The 22,958-nt window shown below is 39.5% G+C and overlaps 1 protein-coding gene across 2 annotated transcripts in view; it reads right to left on the bottom strand.

Moving 5' to 3' along the window:
* Positions 1–22,958, bottom strand: part of DSCAM (DS cell adhesion molecule) — a 563,650-nt gene that overhangs the window by 20,873 nt on the left and 519,819 nt on the right. For both annotated transcript variants that reach the window (XM_063447089.1, XM_063447097.1), the window contains exons 30-32: positions 20,022–20,171; positions 9,291–9,488; positions 6,977–7,279 (exon numbers count right to left, since the gene is read on the bottom strand). In XM_063447089.1, the coding sequence (XP_063303159.1) occupies positions 6,977–7,279; positions 9,291–9,488; positions 20,022–20,171 (651 nt within the window). The remainder of the gene's footprint in view (positions 1–6,976; positions 7,280–9,290; positions 9,489–20,021; positions 20,172–22,958) is intronic.

Genomic DNA, 22,958 nt, shown 5'->3' with positions numbered 1-22,958 from the left:
TCCTTACACCAGGGATCGGCAACCTTTGAAACTACAGATGTTGCAGACTACATCTCCCATGATGTTTTGCCAGTCTTGTGGCTGTAGGAGCACTATGAGAGATGTTGTCCAAAACATCTGGAGTGCAAAATGTTGCTTATGCCTGCCTTCACTATAGAGCCGCCGCCTCCTCCAATGTCATCAGACGAGGGGCGGGATAATGCGCGGCGAGCGCTGCGTGCACATTAGACTCTTTTACTGAAGTTTAAGTCCTCATGCAGAGTTTTAGAACGTCCATCATTAGTTAGGCGACCAAAACCTGGTTAGTCACCAGGAAGTGCCTCTATTGGCCGTCTGATTGACAGTTACTAGAGGCAGTCTTAGTCATGCAATGTAATTATTGCAGTTTTTTTTTAAAAAACTGCAACAGTTTACATTGCTGGACTAAGTGGGACTGGGACAATGACGTCAATGAGATGAAGTGGCCTCGGTGACTTTAGTGTCCCTTTAATCCTTTCTGGCACTCTTTTTCACAATGCTTTTATTTTTAAAAAATTCACCTTTTTTAGTTAAATCTTTTAGTAAGACAAAAGAAAAACCTGGGAATACCTTTTCATTTTTTAGATCCAGTGCAAGGAAGAAAAGATAATACATGTAAATAAAGGTAAGTAGTAAAGAGGTTATTGTATAATCATTAAGATACAAGGGGCGTAAAGAAAATAAAACAAAAATAAAGTAAAACATGACAGCGCTGCTTTAAAACATTTCCGTTGCATGCACAACAGAAAACTTCTCTTTAAATAACCGTTTCTGATTGGCTGCTAACATCACGTCACATTTAGCCATGAGGGTTTTATAGCTTTTCATGTCCAAAATGTCTGTCTATACCAGGGGTAGGCAACCTTCAGCTCTACAGATGTTGTGGACTACATCTCCCTTGATGCTTTGCCAGCAATATGGCTGTAAAAGCATTATGGGAGATGTAGTCCAAAACATCTGTAGAGCCGAAGGTTGCCTACCCCTGGTCTATACTCTGAAAGACTCTCAGATCTTCAAGATGTAAATACCATAGCTTACATAGATGGATGTAGCATTGATGAGGTGGGATTCTTGTTTTAGGTTAATTTATGGATATAAATTTACTGTTACGACATCATTTTCAAATCGGTTCATTAATACAGTTTACAATAAATGTAAACCATTTGGACTTTCTTTACCTACACCACAGTAGAACCTCAAAATTTGCGGCCCTGAGATTGTGTCTGACTCACAAATATGATGAAAGTGGCAACATGACAGCAGTTGAAAAGCTACTGGTCAAGGTTGTCTTCAGACAAGGACATCTATTTTAAGCATCAACAATTTATCTCTCTGAGTACTGAAATACGTCAGATTTAGAATGATCGTTTAATTTGTATTTGCAGTTTATAATTAACTTGACAGTATTTGAATGTCTTCAAACTAACTGTTCAATTGCAAACAAATGGACAAGCTACATATTTGGTTTTCTATTTCATCTTTTCTTGCTGAAAAAGGTTTACTCAAGACCTTACAAATTAAATAACATACTTGCATTGTGAACATGATACTATCTACCTGATGCCTTTGTCAGTTTGACAACATCTGTTCTATGATGTTCTGCTAGGAGTCAGCTCTGTTCTTTGTGAAGGCAAGATGAAGGCTATCATTAAGGTTTGTGTCTAATAGAAGTATATTGTTATTTCTAGCAATAGAAAAATTCAAATAAGGCAGTAATACAATTAACCACAATAGAGATTAACAGGTGTATGCAGAGGTAACAATCAGATTTTATAATGTGAGTAAAAATCCCTAAACACGCATATACACAGAATTGCAACAATGCAAAAAAATCATCAACAAGAGAATATATTACATCTATTCAAAAAGAGAAGATAAGATAGCCCCCTCCAAGAGCCAGGTATTTTAACCTCAGTAACTTAAAGGAACCACCTACTTTGCTATGGAAATGGCCATCTTCTCAACCCCTACCGGGAGCATCATTGAGGAGGGTCCCATTTGTTTGCAATAACGCCAGAGTCTGAGTCTATAGGAGTCTGCATAATGCAGAATAAAAATTAGAGTGTACCCCAGAGTGAGTCAAAAGGAACAATATAACAGAGGATAGGGTTTCTTAAAACAGCGAAGAGAGGGGAGACAGCATCTCCATAGATCACTGGTAAATGAAAGTAATGAGAGAAGGTAGTTCGGAGATCCTCCTCCCACCTGAGAACACATGTTGGTACCAACAGATACTTATTCTCCACCAACTTACCAAAGGCCACTACTCCATACTAATTCTTCTTGACCTCTCTGTGGCCTTTGACACCGTTAATCATGTTCTCTTTCTTCAAACTCTTCAATCACTTGGTCTCTGTGACTCTGTCCTCTCGTGGTTTTCCTCTTATTTCTCCCAAGGCTCATTCAGTGTCTCCTTTTCTAATGATACCTCCTCCCCTCGTCCTGTCTCGGTTGGAGTCCCCCAAGGCTCTGTCCTTGGTTCCCTTCTATTTTCTCTTTATACTGCCTCTCTTGGCAAACTTATTACCTCTTTTGGATTCCACTACCACCTGTACGCTGATGACACCCAGTTATATCTCTCCTCCCCAGACCTCTACTGATCCTCCTCTTTCGCTCTCCCTTCAAGTTTGTGGTACCCACATCAGTCCATCCTTGCAAGCACGCTGACTTGGCGTCATACTTGATTCTGGCCTCACCTTTGAGCCTCACATCCAGAATGTTGCCAAATCCTGTAGATTCCATCTTAAAAACATAGCCTGCATCCACCCCTTTCTTACGCAAGCTGCTACCAAGGAGCTTGTCCATGCTCCAGTAATTTCCCGCATGGATTATTGTAACCCTCTCTTGATTGGTCTTCCCAAACACGGTACTGCCCCGCTACAGTCCATAATGAACGTTGCTGCCAGACTGATTTTCCTCTCTAGTCGGTTCTCACACCTCACCCCTCTGCCAGTCCTTACATTGGCTTCCTGTATGCTATTGGAGTCAATTCAAGGTACTAATTCACACCTATAAAGCACTGAACAACTCAAGACCCTCTTATATCTCTTCACAGATCCATAGGTAAGTCCCTTCTTGGTCTCTTCCCTCTGCCCGTGACCACCTCCTGTCCTTTGTGCGCACCCGTACAGCCAACTCACGCTTGCAGGACATCTCATGGGCGGCTCCCTTCCTATGGAATAGCCTGCCTACTGCCATCAGACTCTCCCCTTGTCTTGCATCTTTAAAGAAGTGCCTTAAAACCCATCTCTTTAGGAAAGCTTATGGCCTCCAATACTAACCTCTACCTCACATACCTGTCTCTTGCTCTCCCCTAAAGGGCAGCCCACCTCATTTGACTGCAAATTTCTGTCCTAATGTGTTTTACACTCCACCTGCTATAGAATGTAAGCTCGATTGAGCAGGGTCCTCTTCAACCTATTGTTCCCGTAAGCTTTATGTAATTGTCCTAATTATAGTTAAATCGACCTCTCATAAAATTGTAAAGCGCTATGGAATCTGTTGGCATTATATACATGGCAATAATAATAATAATAATAGATCAAGGAGATATCTGTGGTGCAGGGGATTCAAATGAGATCAGGGATCTCATAAGACATGGTTTCTCTAGAATGGAACTGACATAGTTTGTTAATTGTGTTTGGTTTGTATTATTGAGTGTATGAATGTGTGAGCTCTGTTGGGGAGAGCATCGCCTTGCTTTGGATACATGGTAATGCCCGCAGATCTGCCATGATGCTATCTGTCTTCAACACATACCAGGCCCCAACCCCAGCCTCCAATTCACCCACCACCGAGCAAATTAAAAAGGTATGTACTGCTACAAATGCATTTAGCTAAGTGCAATATTAAAAAAAAAAAAACAGGGATTCTTGGTAATGGCAATCTGGAGGTAATGGGAAAGGGACAGGCAAAAGACAGAAGGGGGCAAGGCTGGGGGGAGCGTGTATGGAATTTGGGCATCAGAGGAAACACCCACATGGTGGTGTAACAGAGGAACCTGACCACTGTCCAGTGGCTCAAATCATCTGGCTGTTTCAGTCCAAGACAGCACTACCTTCTGCTCATTCTTTAGGTTCGGATGTTGAGGGATGTTAAATTCTGGGACCTAATTGTGCTCCCTATCTTGGCAGTTAATTCAGGAGCGGTTGTGGGCCTGGCAACAAGTGAAGCAATCATGGGGACAATTTTGTACCTGAACCTTAGGGAGATCCAAAGACTGTGTAAACTCTGGAATATCTGAGGGCTATCGGATCATGCAGGATACTGAGCCTTGATGAGCAGAGAGGGTTGGCTGCCTGGAGCGCCAATTTGACAGGTCAGAGGGCACTCCTGGCCTACAGTAAAAATCTGGATAAGTACTGAAAGACTTGTATGCTCTGGCCATCCATAGTGACAATTCCCCTCCATCTGTCCACTTGCAGAATTCCCTCCTTGAGGGTGAAGCTTTTAAGGCGGCATATTATATCCAGTGGGTTGTGTAACTGGTTGCCATGGAGGCCTCAGGGCTCTGGATCAGACCAATGTGTTAGTCTCAGGGGCTGCCAAGAATATGGGAAAAGATGAATTGGAGGATTTTGGGGACATTTTCAATTACTCTCTGCTTTTGGTTCTCCCATACAGAGGTTCAGCCTGTGGCCTCTATTATCCAGATCGTCAACCTATGTGTTGAGATGGGCCAAAAATGTGCCATGGATGGCCATGATGTCTTTTGTCAAGGTTGGTGTAGTATGTAGCTCCTGGACCTTGGACTCTGCCTGAATAATTCGAGAATCAAGTGAGGAAAAGTCAGTGCATATCAGGGTGATCTCCTTGCTGAGATTTTCCGAGATGTCCACCATAGTAAGGAGTGTGGGCAAGATGGTTCGCCAGTATTGGTTCAAGTCCTGCCCGCCATCGGGGAAAGAGTAGATCTCAGGGAGAATTCTGTCAGGGTTAAAGTTGTAGAGTCCTGGCTAGAGATCATGTCCCTTTCTAACCAAGTACGCCCTGATGCAGTGGTCTATGCCGTTCCCCGAGGGTCTTAGTGTGCCAGGGGATCAGAATGTCACTATGTTCAGCCCATAGTAGGAAAACATTCTAATGGAAACACCAAAATATTCATCCTTTCATTCAGGAAAACACTAATAACCTGCATTTTTGGATGAGATGTAATGACTAACAATATCAGTAATGTCTAAGCGAAAATCAAATCAATTTGTTGTGAAGAATTTTTCCGTGTTCAGTCAGACATTGTCAGAAGACATGGAAGATGCCAGAAAATTAAAATTACAGCAGCAATTAAAATTCGGATGCTTTTCATATAATGTTAAAAATAAAATAGAGAATATGTTATAGATATTAAGGATGCTACAAGTCAAAAAATACAAGGTGCGTTAGCTTTCAGACAGGTCAGAAAATATGAACACATCACTTTGTCTTATAAAACCCTTTTTTTGGAAATCCTCCAGTAGAACAATGAAAATCTGTGGAAATAAATAAAAACCAAACATGCACAATGAGGGAGATTTATTAAAGTGTTCCTACACTTTTCCATCTAATTGCCAGTACATTTGTAAGTTGTGCCATTTCTCGTCCAACGCATTGGATTTTTTCCTAATATTTAACTTTTCAGAACACCCCCATTTTGTATAAAAAACATACTAGTTAACCTGTCATCAGATACTAGGCAACATTGTAAATTGAAAAACGTATAATGGTTTCCTATAAAAGGGATCCATGAGACTGTTGTGTATTAAGTACCCCTTCAAGCTGGGACATAACCCAATGAAATATTTAGGGACTACTCTTTCTCAAGAGAAGTGTGATCTTTGTCAATTTTTGGCAATGAGTGGAGCTTAAGGAAAGTTCCATTACAGATGTTAAGCTAATTTACCTACAATTCATCAGTCATCAGAATCCTACTGATGGGCAAACTGCAGACTTTATGGACAGAGAAGAACAAAATGGAGAAAAAAATAAAGGCAACTGGCAAATAGCGGAGTATAATCATTGAGATACAAAGGAAAGGAAAACTGAAAGAAAATAAATCATGACAGATCTTCATTAATGATGCTATGGATTCCAGGCAATACATGAGATTGTATTGTAGGCCATTCTACATTGTCCATGTCTCCTATAATCTGAACCTCAAAGGAATTACTGACCTATTGTTTCATAAGTTGATCTGAGTTTATAAAAGTTCATCAAGTCGTCCAAACATTTCAAACATAGTATTATAATTATGGACTAAGCTGCAGCAATCCTTTTTGAAGATTACTTAGTTACATAGGCTGAAAAGAGACATGAGTCCACCAAGTTCATCCTTTTGATGAGAAACAAACAAAAAATTGATTTTGGGCTCCCATATAAAACATAAAGACTCCCGTTCTTTCACAGGTTGAATAAATAATCAATAAAGGGAAATATATAGGGAATACAAATAGGAATATTTGTTTGTAGTTGTTATTTGTACATTGCAGCAGAATAGATTAAATCATTCACATTATGTTAGCTTGGCAGATCTCAAGCAAGAGATTCAAGCATCATAGATTTGTCCTTCTCTCAGTCTTGTTCTATTGCTACAGATATTTGTGTATATTGTACTATTATTTTACAGCAACTGGAGCAACATGCATTGTTTGTTTTTCTGTTTGTTTTTAATAGACACCATTCAAACCAATACCAACAACATCAGCATTAGTAATTCAGAAAGAAAAATTCTGCAAATTATAGCAATGAATGTGCATTTATTCCTAGCATAAAAAATGATAAAAAAAATATATGTCAGAAATGTTTGAATCCTGAAGTCATAATAAGATCATTTGAAAACGTATCTTCACCAAATCGTTTGTTTACTTAAGTCACAACCCAAAATGGATGCCTGTGGATACAGATGCTGAGAGGGTTCCTGGTATAAACTATTTTCAGGAGAAAAGATGTTCATTGTAGGTAGAAATAGACATATTCATGTTCTTACCTGGCCGATGTGCCTTTGGAGCCGCCATGTTTTGCACTTTTCCTCCATCGAGAGGTTTTGGGGGTGACGCAGTAAATCTGCAAATCCCCGACTCTGACGGAGTGCTGGAGGTCAAACTGTCTGTGTACTCATTAGTCCCTGCTGTAAGCTGTTCTGATGATGTGTCTGATATGAAACACTCTGTGATGGTGAATTTGGCATGCCTCAGCTGTTCCTCCATCTTGGCGTGCTCGTACGCTCTTGCCAGTTCTTCATACGTAGAGGAGGCACTTTCGGTGGAGACCATGCTGCTCCTTGCTCTGTCTAAGAAAAGAAAAAGGGAGATAAGTCACAGTCAGTACCTCCATAACAAATAACATTGGTGTGGCCAACTCTCCAGATCTCAAAGGACTGAGAAATAATATGTCACTATGATAGGAATTGCCAGTGGTCCCAATCACAATGCATTTAATAGCCTGGTTTTACAGAGATCTGAGCAGTTCCATATAAAGCACTGCTACATTCACTGAGTGGGCTCGGTCACGGAGGATGCATGTATGCACAGAATGTCCATGAGTCAGTCTTGGACATGAATGATCACCTAGTGCTAACTCTGTGACATCTGGGAAAAGGACTCGACTGAAACATTGCCTCGTCTGTACTTAATGCGTCCTTTGTCAAAAAAAAATGCCATGACATTAATAAAACGACATAATAAATTACAATATAGAGTTTCTCTAATCTTTTAATGATATTTTTCAATCTGCCTGAACAAAACTGTGACTGAGCAATGCAGCCGCTCCTTCCTCCCATATTTACGGGACAGAATGGTAACATACAGGCATATTTTGGCAGAATGCATCGAACACTTCTTTTAATGCACTTTTATCATGTGCATTTGTTTTCAGAGCTGCCTAGAGCTGTGATTAGGCACTTTCTGATGTGGTACTGAAAGGTTAAATAATCTGGGATGCAACCATAATGATGGTTGAGGATTGTTTTACAAGATGTGTATTTTGTATTTTGTTTTGTAGCGTAGGTTAGCACAGACTTGTTTTTAGCAGAGCCATGTACTCTGAGATTGGAAAAAGATTTTTAGATTAAACAGTTGGTGTTTTTTTTTGTTTTCTTCTTAGGAGTACCTTTGATGGATGCATTAAATTAAAAAACTCTAATTAATGGAACTGTGGGATAAACCACATATTTTATAAACTCCTGACCAACAGGGTGCTTATGTAACAATAAAAAAAAAAAATAAACACGGACCAGAAAGAGAGGCTACTGATTGGTGATGTCTCTCCTCAGTATAAATGGGTTCTGCCTAGCCTACATTGTTTAAGGATCTATAAAGCTATTTTTTATTTTTATTTTAATACTTTGCCTTATTTTTTCCTAAAAATATCTAATTGAAAGCACGGGTGTCAATTCCTGTCGATTTTGTGTTTTTAAGGGTCTTTGACCCACCAGATCAAACTATGCCGTTTTTATAACAGTTCTATTTTCCAGTTTTTGGTCATTAAATTTGCAGTGTCCCCTAAAAGGTTAATGTTTAACTTCAATGGACGCCACATAATAAATTGTATTACGAAGTCTATGCCGATACAAGTGTAATTCCATTTCAAATTTAGAACATCATCCCCACTTACTAAAATAATGTCATATAAATGCTATTTTTAGACTGCAGCGTTACTGAATATAAAATGCAGTGGACGAAGCAATTCAGATACATACATATAATCTCATATCTCCCAGTAATAGACTTTCTAATCTACTTTTGTTACAGAACTTGATAAATTAAGTTACCATAGGAACTGCATAAAAAGTGGATTTATGTGGTTTGGAATGAAAGATTGGCTTTTTTTCTTAAACAATCTCTCTGACTTTCTATCTGTAGATGAAGAGTCCTTTCTTTTAGATAGGATCATATAGCAGATACAACGTGCACGGTAAGGTCAGAGTGCCATATAATGCATGGGTAGCTTGAACTTCAAGGATCATTCAAATTCCGGCAGACAAAGGATTCCACTTAAACCATTTTAAATGAAGATGCTTTTATAAGAGACTATTCTAGAGTTCTCATCAATACAGTAGAGTAGTCTAGCATGTTTCCTTATTATATAAATCAGCCAGGGCTACTATCATACCTGACACACATACCTGACTATAAATGCATATTCACAGACAAACACACTGACACAGACAATTACACACACTAACTACCAGACAAGGAGCTTAAATGTGGGACTCTACCTTTCATTAGTTAACTGACAATGCATTTATCTGTGTTCAGACCCAATATGAATGTATATATATATATATATATAGATAGACATACCTGTATCCTGTGAAGGGCTCACACTGTAGCTATCGCTTTCCTTGTCTACAGACCCTGCAGCACGAGGAGTTGGAAGTCTCCAGTCTGTTGTTAATGTATGTGCAGATATGGTTGGATGAGGCCTATTTAGAGTCCACTGACTGGCATATCGATTTCGGGCTGCGGGTCCTGCCTTTGCGTTTTTTCTTGTGGTCGGATCTGTTTTGACGACAGCGAGGACAAAATGAACTTTCTAGATCAAAAATATTCATTTGACTCAAATGACCCAATATTAGAGTCAGTTAGAAAGACAGTTTTTTAATAGCCCAATAGGAGATCTACCTAGACTATAACATGCTGGTGTACCATGCATTTCCTCTCTTATCTTGCTATTCCCTGACAGCCCTCATAATTGTTTGCGGACAATCTAAGGATGAGGCATTATTAAGCTAACTATAGGATGCCCTATATGTAAAAACAATGGCCAACCTAAAAGAAAAACCTTCAGATAGTCCAAATCGTATTCACTACTAGACATCTGAAGGTCACACCATACAATCTTCACCACTGTGTTTTTTATCTCATCCTCTTTGAATTTATTTGTCACATAGATGATATATAAAGTCCACTTTTGAGGCAATGTTCTAATTATGGAGCATTGGTTCCTAGGATGATTGCTGCTCTTTTAGCTCGTTGACCCACAATTGCTGTTTATAATAAACCTCACTAAACCTTGTTATTAGTGACATCTATCTGGATCTGTAGAAATGATTGGCATTATTAAAGAATATTTACTCATTGTATTACTTTTCATTTTTAGATGGTTTGTAACTCTTTGCATTGCAAAAGAACTAGATCTCAGAAGGGTCAAAGCCTTAATGAGTATTCTGGGTGCCTTGCATCTATAACCTTAACCAACCTAAACGCTCTATAGCCAAGTACTTATCTCTTATTGATTTCTCCCCTTCTGTGAAATCATAAAACCTCAATTTATAATGTGTTAACAATCTTCCTATCTAGGAAATACACTCACTCTTCTAGAACATTTCATGTAGTTAGTAACAGGCTTAGCAAAAGAACACATTGGTTTTAGAAACAAATTCTGATTTACCGTCACAGAGATTTTTTCACCTGATATATTTATCCCAAAAGGCGTACCAACGTACTCCAGTATGCCTTTAATGCATCTTATTGAATTTGTTATCAACAAGCAGCATGTGGAATTGAGAAAGAGAATAAAATAACCGTTGCTAGATTTGATAGAACATTATTTTTGAGGTAAAATGTACCAAATCGTGACCAGGAAAAGAACCATTCATTGTTATGTAGTCACAGAGCCAAGTAACACTATAATGACTCTAAATTACACATTAAAAGAACGCTATAGTGTTAGGAATACAAAACTGTATTTAATCAATGTTTCCTGTGGGAATTTTGAAGACTCTTGACATCCTCAGGGAAAGTGTGAAGATGGCCAGCGTTGTTTCACAACGTTATATTCCATGTAAATCCAGAAAGCACCTTTAGAGGCAGTCTTAAGCTTGCAATGTAAACACTGTATTTTCTCTAAAACTGCAAGGTTAAGGGGGGCAGGGACACTGCACCCCGACCACTTCAATGAGATGAAGAGGACTTGGGACTTTAACATCCCAATCAACAACCTCAACTGCCCTAATGCCTTCCGTCTGCTCTCTGTAACCTCCTCCTCAGGCCTCACACAGTGGTCTACTTCAACAACTCTTGATCTCATCTTCACCAATCTCTGTACTACCTCAAATCTCTCCAATGCTCCATTTCCTTTATCTAACCACCATCCGCTGACCTTTGACATCAGCATACCCCATAGCTAAATTTCACCACCCTCAATGCTTCAATCTCGCAGAAACCTCCATTGCCTTGATCTCCAGCATCTCTCCACCAGACTCCAAACTCTATTTACCCATCTCACATCTCACTTGCTCTAACTCTGGAACCTCACTCTACAACTCCACTCTCTCCTCTCAACTAGACATCATGGCACCTCCTACATTTAAACAGAGCAAGTGTTCCCAATTACAACCCTGGCACACCAAGCTGACCTGATATCTCAAAAAATGTTCCAGAACTGCTGAATGCTGTTGGAGAAAGTCTTACTCTGCACCGGACTTCCTCCACTATAAATTTATGCTGCGCTCCTACACTCTGGCTCTTTCCTCTGCAAAAGTAAATTACTTCAACACCCTCATAAGCACACTGTCCCGCCAACCCAAATGCCTATTTTACACTTTTAATGCTCTCCTTTGCCCTGTTGCTCCCCCCTCCCCTACCACCCACCACCCTGTCTGCCTCAAACTTTGCAACTCACTTCACTGAGAAGATTTCTACAACCAGGGAAGATATGTCTATTTCTGCTGCCTTTGACACTGTTTATCATCAACAGCTTCTTCTCTGTAATATTGGTCTATGAGATAATGCTCTCTCCTGGTTTTCCTCCTACCTCTCCCAGTGCTTTTTCAATGTTTCTTTCTCTAGCACTGGCTTTTCTCCCCAACCCCTCTCAATAGCGTTCCCCAAGGTTCTGTCCTTGGTCCCCTATTGTTCTCAGTCTACACTGCCTCCCTTGGTAAACTCACCAGCTCCTTTGACTTCCATTATCATTTATATGCAGATGACGCAAATCTACGTGTCCTCTCCTGATCTCTCTCCGCCCATCTTGACTCGTGTCTCTGACTGCCTCTCCACGATTTCCAACTGGATGGCTACTCACTTCTTTAAACTCAACCTGTCCAAAACAGAACTTCTGGTCTTTCCTCCCTCAAGTGTTGTTACTCCAATGTCTGTCTCCCTCCAAGTCAATGGCGCCACCATCACCTCTACCTTGCAGGCTCGCTGCCTAGGTGTTCTCTTTGACTCAGACCTCTCCTTCACACCTCATGTACAGTCGAACGGCAAATCCTGTTGCTTCCATCTTAAAAACATAGCTCGCAACCGCCCCTAATTAACACCAGACGCAGCTAAGGTGCTGGTCCATGCCGTTTTTCTTTCTCGCCTTGACTACTGCAATCCCCTTCTCAGTGGTCTTACGTGTTCCCAGATTGCATCGCTGCAATCTATAATGAATGTGGCGGCGAGGCTCATTTTCCTGTCCACCCGCACCTCCCACGCCTCCCCTCTCTGTCAGTGCCTACATTTGCTTCCAGTTAAATATAGGGCTCTATTAAGATTCTGGAGCTTGCTTACAAATCCCTACATAATGCTGCTCCAACGTACCTATCCTCCCTAATACACAAGTATGTCCCGTCGAGGCCCCTACGCTCTGCCAAAGACCTACGTCTATCCTCTGTCCGTACTCCCACATCTGATGCTCGCCTCCAAGACTTCTTCAGGGCTGCACCTTTTCCTTGGAACTCCCTTCCCTTTTCGTTAGACTTTCACCCTGTCTCCACTCCTTCCAAAAATCTTTGAAAACACACTTCTTCAATAAAGCATATTATTTAAACTGTTAGCGAGTTTTCATTCCCTGTCTTCCCCCCAGGACTCCCCTCCTGCAACTGTCAAAAAGTTCTCAGTGAATTCTTTTCTAGCAACCTATTTCATTACGCCTAATTATACCCTTTGTGTCACTCTACCCCACTCCCTCTAGAATGAAAGCTCATTGAGCAGGGCCCTCCACCCCTCTGTTCCTGTGCATCAATTTGTCTGGTTACAATTACGTGTCTGTTAGTCCACCCATTGTACAACGCTACGAAATAATAGTAATAATAATAATGAAGTGATCTGGGTGCCTATAGTGTCCCTTTAACACAAAATATCCATTGTTTTAAGCAGAATCAGAGCTATGTTTGACAATGTTTTTTTTTTTTTTTACAAATGTGAAAATAATAGCAATTTTGTCTCATAACTAAGAATCATACAAGAAATGTTTTGTGTGCAAAGAGGAATACACTAAGGTGAAGATTTTTTTCACATCACGTTCTAGTTATAATTTTTTCACACTGCAAAATCTGTTAGCAGATTTACAGTGATATTAGTTATTTGCATCAAAACAATATGTCCTTTGGCTAAGAAACCTGTTAGCACAATGGTTACAGTGATGTACACAGACAGTATGTGGTTGGCAAGAGGCAAGTTGGATATCCTATCTTCCTTTACATCTTGGGAATAGATGAGATGTCCCAACCAATCCTGTTACTACCATGGTTTTCTACAGCAAAATATGGTTGGCTACCTAGGGATTTATGGGAAACATATAGCTGTGCATGTCTTGGTAGATAGTTCCTCTGTTTCTCTGCAATGCATTTAGTGACAATGTTCAGGAAAAGAAATATAATAAACAGATCTGTTTTTCTTTCTCCATGTATTTAATATTTTATGAAACAGCATCTTTAATCTATATATTTGACGTTGATTTCACTAGAACAATATATAGAAATCAATGTTTAATATCTGCCTGAAGCTGACCTTTTCCACCACAGAGTCTGGAGATAAAAGGTCCACTTTAAGTAAGAAAAATTATTTTTATAGGTAAAGCAAAGATGTGGCCATCAAATAACAAATCCATGCTTCAGTTAAGATATTTCTACAAAATAATGGTATCTATATAGGAAAATCCCTAACCCAGTCATGACGGAAACTACAGATATTCAGTTCCAAAGTATCTGTGAGGTCACCAAGACACCCCTGGCATATTGTTTGTAGTCTAAAGTAAGATGAGATGTAGAGTAGATACTTTCTAAAATCCCTTTGCACGGCTTAGCTGTAACCTCATCCCCTTTGTTTGGACCAAGCTCCAACCACATTTGGCTGACCCTTACTTTTAAATATTTTTCTTGCATGCTTGTCTACTTGCCACTTACAAAGCCTTTTCATTGACATTGTTTATACATTTTGTTAAGGTTGTAAAAAACAAGTCATCATTGAGGCTCTTGGAGCATTACTATATCCCTATCTTCTTGGGATAACCAACAAAGTTATTAACACACAGATGTTCTATATCGCAATATTTATATACATAATATCTAATTTTCTATGATGGATAATATTTGAGAGTTGGTATCACGTGCAGGAGCATTTATGTTATATATTTTTTAGTTTACATCAATGTATTTCTTTTATCACTTGGCACAAGGTTAAACATTTTGTTAGCTTCAAAAATAGGACTTCTGCACCATCAACATTTCTGTCCAGAATGGCTTCTAGGTTCAATACATTAATGTCACCATGCACTGTCTGATGTATGAGTATTTCTTTGGTGGGTTCTCTACAGTGCATCCTTTTCATCATTTATCAATCTTTCAGTGTTTTGCTTCCTATAGTATTCTCTGTCTTGATTTTGAGAAATCCCTTAAGTTTGAAAATGTCAGAGAGCTGCTATAGAGACGGGATATTTTTAGTCTGGCTAGACAGAGCTTCTTTAACAAAAGAAATATGTCTTTTAACCCCATAATACCGAAGCATAAACCCTTCCAAAGTCTTTAAAATTGTATTATGTTGTCTCACTCCCTGCTGTATCGTTTCTTGAAAAATCCGAGCAGGCATACCACTGCCTTATTATGGCCTGGAGGATGTGAGCGTGCCCGGAATCAAACATTGTCTACTTAAACAGTTGTGTGCTAAATTTCAAGCTGATGCCTCGGAGGAAAGGTTCACTTTTTTCTTTTTACAAATAATTTATTGTATTGCAGCCAATTTCTTCAGCTTGCTGACAAATCTCACGTTCTTGTTTTTGCTTATATATTTGGAACCTTACCTAAGTTATAGGATAGCAGTGACAAAATTAAAGATTGATGTTAGAGAAGATGGTGGCTTTATTGAGACAACTAAAAAAAATAAAAAATAAATAGGAACTCTAATTTGAAAACAGTGGTGTTATTTGTTTAGGCACCCCTAAAAAATTTTTTTAGAAACAACTTATATATTTTAAAAGTTGCAATGATTTCTTGGGCTCTGAATACATGCATGCCTGTTGAGGTCTTTGTGAGCTCCTCCAATTCATTGCTTCTTATAGAGTAGCAGTGGATGCGAGGTACAAATCCAAGGCCAAATGTCATGCTCCTCCAATCAAATGCTGCTATAAGATGTATGTAAGTATGAGAGCATCACGTGTACCGGATCAAGTTCCACTTGGTCTGGAGGAGGGAATGCTTCTAGTGGTTGTCAGGAAGACAGCCACAAGAGGTGGATTCAACACTGCAATGTCTTACATTGCAGGGCTAAAACAAAATGAACGCTGCACCAAAATAAGACATTTTAGGGACTGCTCAAGAAATGACACACATATAACATAGAAAATGCCCAATTGGTACAGGTTTTCCAAAGCAGATAGTGAGCCATTCCCTAGGAAATTCAAATCAATACATGAACCCAGGTCTGAGGATTCCACCGTGTCCCCAGGAAACAACTAGAGAATGATCTATTCATGTAGTGCAAACTGATCTATCAATACTTAAAATGTTACAGTTGCTCTTCATTAATTTACCTTATTTAGTGCGGTATATTAAGTAGACATGTTTAATTTGTTTCGGGACGAATATGAATTCGGACGAATTTCGGGCAATTCGGACATTTGGGTACTTCCAGACATACTGTCTGAATTGCCGAAGTGCCGAATTTCCGAGGTCCCGAAGTTCCGAAATTACCGAATTTCAGAAGTATCGAAGTGCCGAAGTTCCGAAGTGCCGAAGTGCCGAAGTTGCCGAAGTTCCGAAGTCATTGAAGCACAGTATTGCCTAAGTACTAATATACTTACCCAGTGGAAGAAGAAGAATGTTACACTGTATACAATTTTAAATAAAAAGTATACAAACATAGCCAGGATTCAGCTGTAACTATTTGCAACACTTACAACAATCAAGTAACACACATTCATATAAAATGTAAGTTACTTGGCCAGTCAGTGTAATGACAGGAATGAATATGTAGATAACTCCCTAATTCCCACGATATTAGGGAGCTATCTACTAAAAGGCTGAAAGACCTAAATTGGTCTTTTAGCCAAATTTACTAATACTAAGTAAAGATTACTTAGTATTAGTAAATTATGCCCCTACTCGCTATACCGTGAGTAGAGGCATGTCTATTAAGCCTGTGGCTGCTCACTGTAAAAAAAAACAAAAAAAACACGTAATCCCTCCCCCTCCTAACCTGTAGGGGGGACCTATTGCCCCGTCCCCCCGTCCCCCACCCCTGAACGGCGGGTGGGGGCCTTAAAGTAAAATAAGGGGGGGCTATTATCCTCTCCCCAGCCCCATCCATGAGCGGTGGGTGGGGGCCCTAAATTAAAGTAATGGGGGGAACTATTGTCCTCCCCCTGGCCCCCACCCCTGAGTGGTGGGTGGGGGCCCTAAACTAGAATGAGGGGGGACCTAATGTCCTCCCCCCTGGCCCCCACCCCTGAGTGGTGGGTGGGGCCCTAAATACTAATTAGGGGGGAAACCTAATGTCCTCCCCCCCAGCCCCCGCCCCTGAGCGGTGGGTGGGGGTCCTAAATACTAATTGGGGTGCCTTATATCCTCCACCCTGGCCCCCACCTCTGAGTGGTGGGTTGGGGCCCTAAATACTAATTGGGGGGAGACCTAATGTCCTCCCCCCTGGCCCCCACCCCTGAGCGGTGGATGGGGGCCCTAAATTAGAATGAGGGGAGAGGACCTAATGTCCTCCCCCCTGGCCCCCACCCTGAGTGGTGGGTGGGGGCCCTAAAATACTAATTAGGGGGGACCTAATGTCCTCCCCCCTGGCCCCCACCCCTGAGCGGCAGATGGGGGCCCCTAAATACAAATTAAGGGGGCCTAATATCCTCCCCCGTGGCCCCCACCCCTGGGTGGGGGCCCTAAATACTAATTGGGGGGACCTAATGTCCTCCCCCTGGGCCCCACCCCTGAGCGATGGGTGGGGCCCTAAAATACTTATTAGGGGGGGCCTAATGTCCTCCCCTGAGCGGTGGGTGGGGGCCCTAAATACTAATTGGGGGGACACCTAATGTCCTCCCCCCTGGCCCCCACCCCTGAGCAGTGGGTGGGGGCCCTAAATTAGAATGAGTGGGGAGGACCTAATGTCCTCCCCCCTGGTCCCCACCCCTGAGTTGTGGGTGGGGGCGCTAAAATACTAATATGGGGGGGGACCTAATGTCCTCCCCCTGGCCCCTACCCCTGAGCGGCGGGTGGGGGTCCTGAATAAAAAAAATAACCCCCCCCTCCCCCGGGTGACTAGGGGTCCCTAACCCCCTAGTCACCCCCCCTCCCCAAAAAACTTACCCTTACCTACCCCCTCACCCTAAAAATAATGAGGGGGGACCATTTAACTAAGTACCTGAAAAAAAAGAAAAAACTTACCATTTGATGTTTTCTTTCTTCTAAAATCTTCTTTTTTCAGTCCCAAAAAAGGGCAAATAAAAACCCATAATAACCGACGCATTTAAAAAAAATAATAATAATAATAATACATCTTCACCCGGCGAGGGCTCCGCACAGACTGGGCTCTGCAGGGCGGGGGAATGCTTATAAAGCCTTGCCCCACCCTGCAATTAGGCTCAGAGCACTCTGATTGGTGGGTTTAAGCCATCCAATCAGAGTGCTCTGACAGTTAAATTAAGAGACTGACAGTTTTTGTTTTTGTTTTTTTTAACAGTGAGCAGCCACTGGCTGCTCACTGTTTAATAGACATGCCCCTACCCGCGGTATAGCGAGTAGGGGCACAATTTACTAATACTAAGTAATTTTTACTTAGTATTAGTTAATTTGGCTGAAAGACCAATTCATGTCTTTCAGCCTTTTGGTAGATAACTCCCTAATACCGTGGGAATTAGGGAGTTATCTACCAAGCGGCTGCAAGAGAAGTTCCGAAATTCCGAAGTGCTGAAGTGCCAAAGTGCCGAAGTTCCGAAGTGTCGAAGTGCTGAATTGCCGAAGTGCCGAGGTCCCAAAGTTCTGAAATTACCGAAGTTCCGAAGTGTCGAAGTCGCCGAAGTTCCGAAGTGTCGAATTGCCGAAGCCACGAATTTCAGAATGCCGAACCGAACCGAACCATGTTCCTATGCACATGCCTAATATTAAGGGTTATTCATTAAGGTGTGAAATGTCAGGAATTCAAAGCAAATTTAACATTTTAGGCTACAATAGGACAGAAGTGCTGACCATCCTAATGTCCCTCCATTTTTATATTAACTTACTATTGATATGTCTACCCCCATTATTTCACTATTTTAAAGTCCTTGACCCTATGCCCAGAGGGAGGGTGAGGGGGGAGGCAATGCTGACAAGTTGCTAGTTTTTAATGTTCATTAGCTATGCCCTAACCTGGTTATTGTTAACCTATGTGGAGCCAAGGGTTATATTATTTACTAGGTGGCAGATCTATAAAGAGTAACGGTTGAACAAAATTTGGTATTCAACTAAATCAAAGGATGTGATTGGGTGACAGTATGTAACAAGTTGGAAGTATCGGAGTGAGACACGGTGAATTCATGTTACAGCCATGCCCTTAATAAGCTAGAAGTTGCTCTACAGGAGTAACACACAGAAAAGACCGCCTTCAAAGGTGTAGCTTTTAGGTACATTAACCCCTGCGCACGACCACTACCCAATAGGTCTGAATGAAAGAGATTGAGGGATTGAGAGATTGATCTTAATTTAAATAACATTTTTCAGGTTTAAACAACACAAAGAGATATATATGTCAAGATAATTCTGGAGTAACGTTCTAAGCATGATGCAATGCTCTTGGAAACCAATGAAATGTTCTTGCTGACTGCTGACTGCTCCACTTTCAGAATGTTTACTCAGAACTGTCATTCATACATTAATCCCACTGATCTATATATACTGTCCAAAGCGGATTTATACAGAACTGTTAAAAGTTGTTTCTCTCTGATGGCTTTGGTAGTATGATGACTGTTAAACATTCCTAGCTTTAAAAACAAAACTGTGTCTACATGTTTCACATAATTCCGAATAGGCAGGAAAACCAGTTGTACACATTGATGAATGGACCCAGCGTGACATAAAGTCTCTGAAAATAACAACTCTTAAAGACTAATGTGAGGGGTCTGTCCAGCTGGGCATTGATGAATGGTGATCAATGGCTTGCATTTAGAAAGATCCAATAAGGGATGTCAATGTATCATTTAACTTCATTAGTATTTAAGAGGAAGAAGAAAAATAAATTAAATTAATTAGAAAATACTACTTTGACTTAAAGTTGTGTGGCACAAGGATCAACATATTACATAGAATTTAATTTTCTTTTCTAACAGCTCTTGAAATATCGATAAGGTATTAGGTCAATGTTCCCATCACAGAAACATGGTGTTCTATTCCAAAAACTTTATTTAGGGTCCATGAGCAGAACAGAACAGTCCCTTTACTTTCATTGTTTAATGGGTACCATTCAGTACAGTACTTTCCTCTGTGACTCTGCAAATACTGCTGGTGCCAAAATGGTAATTTACTTATTTTACATAAATATGTTACTTGTTGTGAATAATTTAAAGATACACTTTACTAAAACCATTGATTTAAGTGAAAACACTAAGAGTAGCACAGAAGGACCCCATAACTGCTTATTTTTTAACAGTGTATCATTCTGTGACAGAAAAAAACTTCGGAAAATAAATATGACTTTATTGCAGTGATATCACTCACATATATTATATATACTGCCACTAAATTAGATTGTGTTAAATACAGAAAATCTATACACATAAGGTCATGAATTAAGTAATTTTAACCAATGTTTTATTACATATATTATATACAAATAAAAGCATATTGAACTTACTTGTTCCCGGACGAGCGTCTGAAACATCCACTAAGGGGCCTGTTGCCTGCGATACAGATTGGTAATGGACCGTGTGAGTAACGGTTAATGATTTCTGTTTTGATGACTCTCCAAAATCAGCATCCGTCAATAGCACCGTAGATCTGTCATCTAGCAGCAAAGGGAGATTTAATGTTGTGAAGATTTAGATGGTATTTACGCAGTGTGAAAGTTTAATGCTAACATAGCAGAAAATGGGACATGGAATGGTCAGATCATGGGAGAGAAACATTAAGAATGTACAAAGAACATTAAACTCAAAACCAATGCAGTTCCAGTCAAGGGTGCATGGAATATGCATTGGTCACATATTAGGTATAAGTAGGTGAAGTATAGTCTTAAATGGTAAGGTCCAACAATGATTTGCCTATAAGAGCTTGTTGACTCTGTCCAGCTATAGTTAATTTACTAAAATGTAAAATGACAAGTGGAGGCATATTCTAGGCAAAAATAAAATGGAAAAAAACTCTTAAAAAGAGTGCATTCAGATGGAGTTAATGCTTGTGGGCACATCTTCGGCTTTTATTTGCATATTAATTAGACAAAATACATTAATATCAATCCCAAGCTAACCCCGTGCGAGGCAACTTGAACCACCATTAAGTGGGCTTGTTATGTGTCAATCAGAACATATCGTAGAAACAAATACCAAAAAATAACTGAAAACCAGGATTACAGGAACAAGGCATATCTTCTATGGCTCAAAACACAATACAATACAGCCTCAAAACACAATAGATGTCATTTTCATTAAACACAGAGAACCAAGTTATACAAATTCAGTCTAAAATAGTCATACTGTGTCTATAGGTGAAATGGAGAATTTTTCAAATCAAGAGATTTCCAATTTTGCGATTCAGTTTTCAATTCAATACAATTTGGTGTTTAGTGGATAAACTCCAATAGTTTATAAATTATGGGACTGCAAATGTTATCCACATATCTTACTATGCTCAGCTAGCATACATATTCTTTAAGCATCATGATAAAATATCAAACAACTAAAGTAGCTAAATTAGCAATTGTTGGTTTACGGGATACGTGTCAGAGTATTCTCTGATCAATGGATAACACAGAGCGCGTTAAGCAAAGGGAGATTTCACATACAGCAGCCTGGGAAAGAAAAACCCCAAAATGACATGGGATATGAATTTACAACTTTATTTAAACAATATAAGTGAGATTGCTTATGCTAGAGACTGGAAACCTTCCTCTTAACCATTAGCTCTCAGATTTGACAACCAGGCTTCGCAAGGAATAAAAAAAAAGCTGCACACATATTGTTTAAATTTTTTGCCCAAACAAGGCAGCATTCAGAATGCACTAGAAAGCTGTTCTTTAAAGCCCCGCAGGTTATGAGACTGAAATTTTGCCAAACGAGACATATGAAATGCTTTGCAAAATCACAGAGATCCATTAACCTCATAGCTGCAGCATATATATTGAGGTGATTACATAAACAGGTTGAATGTGTAGCATAGTTCCATCGTTTATTAGAATGAAAGAAGACAAGTGGTTTGTTTATTCACTAAGCAATTATTTCTGGATGACTTAAAAAACACAAACCACAAAGGGAAACTCTCTGATGTGACTACACAAAAAAAAAAAAATCCAATTCAGGTGAGCTGGAGATTTTGTTTCCCAATTTCCCAATTTTTGGTCTAAATCATTCGAGCAATTATTCAGTCACTGTTTAGTAAAAAGACCTCGAAGTTTAACTTTTTCAAAGTACTTGTATTTGCCTATCATAAAAAAGGCGAATTCTCTAATTATATTTCAACAAAATTTCAAATTTTGTCTTTAAGTGTTTTTTTTTTTTTTTTAATAATTTTGACTTCAAAGTCATCAGATTTTTTTTTAATGATCAAAAAATGTATAATAATTGACATTTTTGCTGTGAACATATTTGCAAAAAAATAAAGCTGGATTTGCGCCTTCTCAGTTTTTGTGGTTACAAACATATATTTTATAGATGAATGGCGTTCTGTTACAGGAGAACATTAAGCACTGGGTAAGATAAGAGGAAAACTGAAGTTACATCAAATAAAGCTGCAGATTAAGTACATAGTTTGTGTGATCAGTGATTCTTTGGCTCAAGATTCCTGAACCGCGTACTTTTTTTTTTTATAATAAAAATTTAATAATTTTGCCCTGCGAGAGATCTTCAAAGTCTGTTTCCAAAACAAAAATTACCATGGCAACAGATCAACTTAATTATTACAAAATAATCTGCTTTTTGTGCCAAAAAGCGGATCCTGCCAAAATATCAGCTACAAGTAAAGGTATAAAAATGGCTTTGTGGCTCCAATACAATCAGAATGTCAGTTTAATAAATAAAGGATTGTTTTTGTATTTTTTTTTCCTTTTTTTATTCTTTTCAAAATAGGTATAAAACGGGAGTTGTTCTCCATCATAGCTCACATTTTGCTCACATCAAATATTTAAATACAACTATTATTACCAATTACAAAAGAAAAAACAAAGCTGAACCAACAACTAAAACTGCTTTTGAATAGGAAAAAAATCCATATATTTATTTAAAGAATTCTTAGTGCCTTTATTGGAGCTATCACAAGGGACCTGTCAACATTTCAACCCTCTCGACTTTTTGTCAAGCAGCTTTTTGACTTTCATTCAAATCGTTCTAGATTATTAAATGCCATGCTGTTAGCATCTGAGCAGGCGTAGCAAGGTCATGATGTGACTGATAGAAAGCCCGTTGTTTGCACAACCAATGCCCCTAAGGATATTTAATAATAATAATAAATGTCTAGAGCCCATTCATTTTAATAATAAAATATCTGTTCTAGATGAGTAGGCTAATACACTAAAGCAGTCTAACTAATAACTAAAAAGTTAAGTGAGGTGAATTGTTAAGGAAATTGCAATATCTAAGCC

Source organism: Pelobates fuscus, chromosome 1 (genome assembly GCF_036172605.1).
Source record: "Pelobates fuscus isolate aPelFus1 chromosome 1, aPelFus1.pri, whole genome shotgun sequence".
Taxonomy (NCBI): Eukaryota; Metazoa; Chordata; class Amphibia; order Anura; family Pelobatidae; genus Pelobates; species Pelobates fuscus.
Note: the sequence above shows the minus strand (reverse complement) of the source record. Positions and strands in the feature narration are given on the sequence as shown.